The sequence below is a fragment of the Phragmites australis genome, chromosome 12 (assembly GCF_958298935.1).
Source record: "Phragmites australis chromosome 12, lpPhrAust1.1, whole genome shotgun sequence".
NCBI classification, from domain to species: domain Eukaryota; kingdom Viridiplantae; phylum Streptophyta; class Magnoliopsida; order Poales; family Poaceae; genus Phragmites; species Phragmites australis.
The window spans coordinates 21,369,952-21,377,777 of NC_084932.1; the positions used below are offsets into that span (position 1 = coordinate 21,369,952).

The window sequence follows — 7,826 nt, forward strand, 5'->3', positions numbered from 1 at the left end:
ACACCATGCAATAGCTTTCACAAGGAATCTATGCCAAGCATCAATGCTACAGCTTTTCAAGCTTTTATAGGGAGTCCCTACTCATTTGTCCTAGTGCACAATACTCCCAGCCCCCAACCATGCCTATACACTTTGTCCATGCATCAGCCCCCAACCACCATAAATAACCCCACCCTGAACCATAAATAAACCACTCCTTCCTCAATTCTCTCAACTGCATTATCTTTCTCAGCTCCACCAAACCCACCCAAGAAACATTGGGGGACTTCCATCCTGCAGGGGTTGAACCGCTAATGTGCTTCTGTGATGACCCTTATAGGCTTCGCGAGTCACATGACATCTCCTATACATATGGCCTATACTTCTTTATGTCTGCCAACTACCAATACTATTTGCCTCGACATGAACCGTGTGAGTACCCACCGGTATAGCGACATACATCACTCCTATGGCATTTTGCATATGATTCAATGCACTGACTTACTAATATTACCTCTTGTTTCATTTGTCCAGTCTCCTCTAGCTCTCTGTGACTACATGGTGTGATTGGACATGGAGCAAAATGAGCACCAGAAGCGGTGGGTTGACATGAACATGCAGTGGAGGAGGGAAGCTTACAAACGTTATGAGTACAAGAAACATCAGGAGGAACTACAGATGAAGCGGCAAGAGGAGGAGCGCATGAGGAAGGCTGCGAAAGAGCATGTCACGGCTCAAGCACATGAAGCAGAGATGGAAAGGAAGTGGGAAAGGGCCCGCCACACTAAGGCGGAGAGCCCTGATGCCCTAAGGAAGGGCAAATATCCTAGGTGCACTCAGTAGAGAACATCTATTGTAACCTAGGATATTTTCATTTCCTAAGTCATGTTAGGTTTAGCATCGGTACGCTATTAGATTAGTCTTTAGACGTATCGTACATACCAACGTTTGTTGTTGTTGTCTCTAAATTGTTAGGGTCCATTCACACTACAACGAAAAACCTTACATCCCATATAATATTCATCAACGTATGTAATCTCCATACTAGGTTTAATGATTACTATGGTTCAAAGTACTATTGTTTGAAAAATTATATTTTGCACCCTCCCAAGGTTACTTCATTGAAAAAATTACTTGCACAATTTTACATAAAAAAAAGAAATGTTGGCAATCGGACAAGTACATGCACAAAATTATATTGAATGAAAAATTAAGAAAAAAATGTTCTCGGCAATCACACAAGTACTTAGACAAAATTCCTTAGAATTTTTTTGCATGCAAAAAAATATAATTTAAATTAATTTTCGCATTGAACAGATATTTTCGCTGAATGGAAAAGGCGATGCAATATTTTTGTGAAACTAGATTGTACAAACCTATTTTTGCACTACTATTCAGCGAAAATTTGAATTTTCAATTCCGTAGCACGAAAATTATATTTTCGCACAATGGTCACATGATTTCTGGTGTTTTCGCTTAACTGTTGTGCGGAAATTATTTTCGCTAAATGTTGCGCGAATGTACTATTTTTGAAATTTTGTGATTTTTTGTATTATTTTTAAATTTACGGTAAAAAATAATATTTAAAACCCCCTTCTAGTAAGTACTTATAAGAATAAAACTTAAACTATTTTGTAGTCTTATATATCCTTATTCCAAACTTCTTGTAAAACTATGGTGTGAATGATATATATGAATAATGAAGTGTATGTGGCATGCTTGAATGAGATGTGAATGAACTGTGGTGCATATATGCGTTAATAAGATGCGGTAAATGAACTATGCTTATATATTGTTGTGTTCTATTTTCTATTCTAGATACGTGGCTAGAAATACCTAAGCCTAGTAAAAAAAATGCAATTTTTTGTTTATTTTAAGGGTGTGGAAGTATCACTACCTATTTATACTATGAATCAACAGTGAAAACCCTTCTTTACTGCAGGTTGATGGCATAAGTCAACAGTGATAAGAGGTACCACTATCAATTCTTCAATTATCAGTGGTAAGATTATCACTACCTGTCAAAATGATAACCTAATGTGTTGTAGTGTGTACTAATTAATTCAGTCCAACCAAACTACCCTTTGAAATTATATTGTTGAGAAACACTTTTTGTCATCCTCCCAATCGGGAGCTCCGTCGAAGGCCTAGGGCGCAACGGCCAATGGCGGCTAGGGCATACAGGTGGTCAGTCCCCGCGATGCGCGGCTGCAGGGATATGCGATGGCAAGCGGTCGAGGCTTGGGCAACACGGCCTCAGAGGCAGGTTCCCAAGAGCAGACGCTGTCGTGGCGCCAATCGGCCAGGGCGCTGCATGCTATGACGATTGGCTTTGCTGGCAGTGCCGCGGTGAGGTTGCTAGGACGACAGTGAGCTGCTTCACTGAGGGCACAAATCGACGATGCTGTCGGCGCTGCTGCTCCAACTGAAGAATTGTTTGCCAAGAGGTTTGATTAGCTATTCCCCTTCTCATCATCTTGTATTCCTGTCGAATGTGACTTAAAAAAAAGTTACTTTCGAATCAGAGGAAATTAGGAAGAAATTGCGATAGAACTATGATTCTTATGTTTTTCCTTTATGATTATTTTCCATTAAAAATATATAAGCTCTCGCTATTAAGAAAAACACTATAAGCTTTAGTTTTTGTTTCCGAGATATGCTAACTGAGTAATATAAGGAGCCAAAACATTTCGATAAGAAACCGTGGAGCTGAGAATTATCTTGCTAGCACTAGATATGTTTACTATTCTACTCTCAACATAAATGCATGTCCAATTCACTTATTATGGCGACATTGCACAAAGGCAAAGTCACCATTCAAAGCACGTCGACCTTTCCACGGTCCCATGGCAAAATGTATGTAAATACTTGCACACAGTTGCGATCAGATCGCACTAGTTAGTCAGTCACTTTGACTAAATGTCGGAAACGTGGACTAAAATCACTTGGAATTGCCATAAAAATACCATATGTAGCAATACGCGTCTTCAGTCTTCACAGAGACGAACCCATTGTCTTTCACGCCATGCATCCTGCTGCAAAGCTCTTGCTCCTCCGCGTCTTGGCTGCCTCCACCTTCCTGACAACCAGTGCGCTGCAGCTCTGGCCAGCCGCCAGCCGGAGGTGCAGCTGGTGCAAGCTGCATACCACACGAGCCACGAGCGGGATGCCTTGCTGGCCTTTAAGCGCGGCATCAGCAGTGACCCCGTGGACCTCCTTGCCTCTTGGCAATAGGATGGCGAAGGAGACTGCTGCCGGTGGAGAGGCGTCCGGTGCAGCAACCGGACCGGCCATGTCCTCAAGCTTCAACTTTGTAATGTGCCCGCAAGCGCTGATGAAGATCAGTTCATGAACACGGCGTTGGTCGGACAGATAAGTCATTCCTTGCTCTCGCTGGATCATCTAGTCCACCTTGATCTCAGCATGAACTACCTTAACGGCTCGAGCAGCCATATACCAGAGTTCTTGAGCTCTTTGGCGAACTTGAGATATCTTAACCTCTCCGGCATACCATTCTCTGGTAGAGTGCCTCCCGACCTTGCTAACCTCTCAAAGTTGCAGTATCTTGACTTCTCCGGCATACCATTCTCTGGTAGAGTGCCTCCCCACCTTGGCAACCTCTCAAAGTTGCAGTATCTTGACCTCTCGGAGGGTCAACTTATGTACTCAACCGACATTTCATGGTTAGCAGGCCTTCCTTTGTTGGAGTATCTGAGCATGAGCGGGGTAAACCTCAGCACAATTGTTGATTGGCCTGATGTGGTGAACTTGATTCCTTCTTTGAAAGTCCTCAGTCTTAGTTATTGTTCTCTTCTAAATGCAAACCAATCACTCCCACGTATTAACCTTACAAATCTTGAAAGGCTTGATCTCTCGGAAAACAAATTTGACCACCCAATGGCATCCAGCTGGCTTTGGAATTTGACAGGCCTCCAATATCTCATTCTTCGGGGAACTGATCTATACGGTCCAGTTCCTGATGCACTAGGAGATATGACGTCCCTCCAAGTCCTTGATTTGTCAATTAGTCAGAACATGGGTATGATGACAGCAATCTTGAAGAAACTATGCAACCTGACTGTCCTAGACCTCAGCTTGTGTAATCTTTATGGAAATCTGAAGGAATTGATAGAGCGGATGCCGCAATGCCCCTCGAACAAACTGCAGAAATTGTATCTGGGATATAATAATATTACTGGAATCATGCCATGTCAGATGGCACACTTGACCAGCTTAGCTGTTCTTGACATCCATGGCAACCATCTAACTGGAGCCATACCACCAGGGGTGGGGCAGCTTGCTAATTTAACTGTTCTAGACCTCTCTGAAAACAAACTTTCTGGACATGTGCCAGCTGAGATTGGTATGCTTGCTAATTTAACTGTTCTACACCTGGGTTTCAATGAATTGAACGGTGATATCACACAAAAACACTTCGCGAGATTAACAAAATTGAAGATTCTAGACTTATCTCGAAATTCCTTGAAGATTAGAGTTTCTTCTGAATGGCTCCCTCCGTTCAGTTTAGAAGGAGCAAATTTACCATATTGCCAAATAGGTCCTCTATTTCCTGCTTGGCTTCAATTTCAGGTGAATATTCAGTGGGTTGATATCTCAAGCACAGGTCTAGTCGATAAGCTTCCTGACTGGTTCAGTACTACATTCTCGAAGACCACCTATTTGGACATCTCCCACAATCAAATCAATGGGAGATTGCCAAAAAACATAGAGTTGATGTCCTTGCAATATTTCTTTCTCAGTTCGAATGAATTAACTGGTCAAATACCGTCCTTACCAAGAAATCTTAGCATGTTGGACCTCTCATTAAACTCTTTATCTGGAAACCTGCCAGCAAAATTTGGAACTCCATATCTAGGAGCTCTAAATTTGTTCTCCAATCACATCACTGGTGGTCTTTCTGGATCTATTTGTGAACTACAAATGTTATTTTTTTTGGATTTAGGTAACAATCTTTTCGAGGGGGAGCTTCCTCGATGTTTTCCAGCTATCCCCAGCTTTCTACTGTTAAGTAATAATAATTTCTCAGGTGACTTCCCACCATTCCTGCAAAGCTCCATGCAATTGTATTTCCTTGACTTATCACGAAACAAGTTCTCTGGAAAATTACCACAGTGGATTGGAGGTTTGGTGGGATTACGGTTCCTACAATTAAGCAAGAACATGTTCTCTGGGAATATTCCGACCAGCCTCACAAATCTTACTCGCCTTCATCGTTTGAATGTAGCCAGCAATAGGTTGTCAGGTGCCATACCCTGGGATCTGTCAAGTCTGACAGCTATGACAGGAAAACATGTGAAGGACTCTAGGATTGACTCATTTCCTTATGGAGGGTATGTCCGTATGTATATATGCCTCATGAAGTCGGAGAATACTTCTCTGCGGTCACCAAGGGGCGAGAACTACATTACAATGTCAGAATTTTTGAAATGGTGAGCATTGACTTATCATTCAACCACTTATCTGGTGGAATTCCAGAAGAAATAGCTTCTCTTGATGCACTGTTAAATTTGAATCTCTCATGGAACCACTTAAGAGAAGTTCCAGACAAGATTGGGGTCATGAAGTCACTCGAATCACTAGACCTCTCAAAGAACGTGCTTTCTGGGGAAATCCCTTCCAGCTTATCAAATTTATCATCTTTGAGCTACTTAGACTTATCTGATAACAATCTAACAGGGAGGATACCATCTGGACGGCAACTTCACACCCTCTACGCAGAGAACCCATATATGTACAGTGGCAACTCTGGTCTATGTGGGCCTCCTCTTGGAAGGATTTGTTCAGGAAACGATGCACCAAGGCAAGATGTCCAGAAAAGAAATGAACATAATTTTGAGCCAATGTCCTTCTATTTTTGACTCGGTTTGGGATTTATGCTGGGTCTCTGGGTTGTGTTATGCATCCTATTGTTCAAAAAAGCATGGAGCGTTGCTTATTTCCGCCTCTTCGACAAGATATATGATCAGATGTATTTGTTTGTGGTTGTTACATGGAAAAGCTTGGTCAGAGAGGGATGTACTGATTAAGTATGAAAAACTGAAAACCAAGCATTTTTTAGCTGTTGACATATGAACCTTGAAGACATGAAACTTAAGAAGCATATAGCAGCATCTTACGTTGTGGTTTTTGTTGTTCTACTGAAGTTTATGTAGAGCGTATCTATGATGACGTGTAATTGTCTATTGCCTGTATAATGATCCTTTTGTACTCCTGGACTGCTGTATATCTTAGTGTGAGTCCAGAGAATTGGTATTTCTCATTCTAGATGTTAAGTGAAAGTTGCATGAAAGGCACCTCTGTTAGCTGATAAAGGTGAATATGTTATTAATAACAGTTTGCACATATGATCACAACCTGCTGCAGCTCCCGCGTCGTCTCTCCCATGAGGCGACACAGGGGCGACACCACTGCCGCCGCCAAGACTCCTCACCACCACAACCTATTGCGGCCGCTGCCACCTCCGCCGGCCAGTAACTCCTCACCCATGAGGCAGCGGCGGCTAGCGACGGCACCAAGCGGTTGCTGTTGCGTCTGCTCCCACTCTTCTCCTCTCTTTCCCTTTCCTTCTTCCTTCCCTCTCCTCTCCGGTGGGACGCCGCTGAGATCCAGCAAATTGGCTCGAGGTTTGGCCAGATCTGTCATTTTCTTGTGTGGATTCGTGTGGTTATGACCGGATTCGGATGTTTTGGCCAGCATGGATGCTACCTGGCGCATGAGGCTCCCATGGACCGTCCCGTTCGGCTCGGCTTCGTGCTTGCGGGTGCCGCTTGCACGAAGGCTGTTGTCTCGTCGTCGGGCGTGCGGCGCGGCTTCCGGGCGGCATTTGCGTTCGATCCTAAGGCTCGAACTTCGGGGCTCGTGGTGCACGTGGTGTGCTGCTACACGTGGTGAATGGTAGGGTTCCTGCGGGGTTCGTGCTAGCAGCCTCAGCCCCCAATGTGGTCTTCCTAGTCGTACTCCATGGCTGGCTTGCACATTGAACGGTCTCTGCCAGGCTCCCTCGTTGCGCAGTCACTCTAGCTCCCTGGCGCTCGGTCTCTTCCCCTTGCCGGATCTGTCTATCTCCCCCTAGATCTAGCATGTGGGGAGTTCTGTGTCGCTCAAGGGCTTTGGGATGGTGGGTGCTTGTGTGGCTGGTGGCTGGTGGCTGCAGCGATGGTAGCACGGCCTCTGTCAGGCTACTATCACATTGGCTTCTACTGGTGCCGATGACGGCGACGCCCTCGGGCACCGTTCCCCTTCGTGGAGGCATATGTTGAAGTGCCCCCTTCTCCCCACTACTATAAAAGCTATTTTTCGAGACACCTAGGTTTCATTTCTACAAGCGGTTCGTAGGACCAACCGACTGAGAAAGTGGCTATGGCCCCGTGCGGCTATGGACCGTCTATGAAAACTAATTTTCACAGGCGATTCCTTATGTGAACTGCCTGTGGAAATAGCTCCATTTTCCCATGCGGTTCATATAAGGAACCGCCTGTGAAAATAAGGTATTTCCACAGGCGATTTCTTATGTGAACCGCTTGTGAAAATTGAGATATTTTCACAGACGATTCACATAAGGAACTGCCTGTGGAAATTAGTTTTCACAGGCGGTTTCTTAGAGCTATACTGTTCGAACAGTAGAGCTCTAGGTGGCAGCGGATTTCGAAAATAGGCGGGGGGGGGGGGGGGGGTTGTTTTTGAATTTCTTGGAGGAGTCATCTAAGATAAGGGTATCTCATCCCTAGCTACCATTTTTTTATGTTTAGATTTAGATTTAAGGCTTAATTAGGGTTTAAATGTGATCTAGAGATGCTCATGGTTCTTTCCATTGAGATTATCGAATT

At 44.1% G+C, this 7,826-nt stretch overlaps 1 protein-coding gene across 1 annotated transcript; it reads left to right on the plus strand.

Annotated features, from left to right (window-relative positions):
• Nucleotides 1–3,222: 3,222 nt before the first annotated feature.
• Nucleotides 3,223–6,100, plus strand: LOC133887102 (receptor-like protein EIX1). The gene has a single exon (XM_062327019.1). The coding sequence runs from the start codon at nucleotides 3,328–3,330 to the stop codon at nucleotides 5,431–5,433; it is 2,106 nt and encodes a 701-aa protein (XP_062183003.1). The 5' UTR covers nucleotides 3,223–3,327; the 3' UTR covers nucleotides 5,434–6,100.
• The last annotated feature ends 1,726 nt before the right edge of the window (nucleotides 6,101–7,826 follow it).

Bases quoted from the DNA above. Each gene is read 5' to 3' on its own strand.
- LOC133887102 (XM_062327019.1), top strand. From the start codon at position 3,328: ATGAACACGGCGTTGGTCGGACAGATAAGTCATTCCTTGCTCTCGCTG.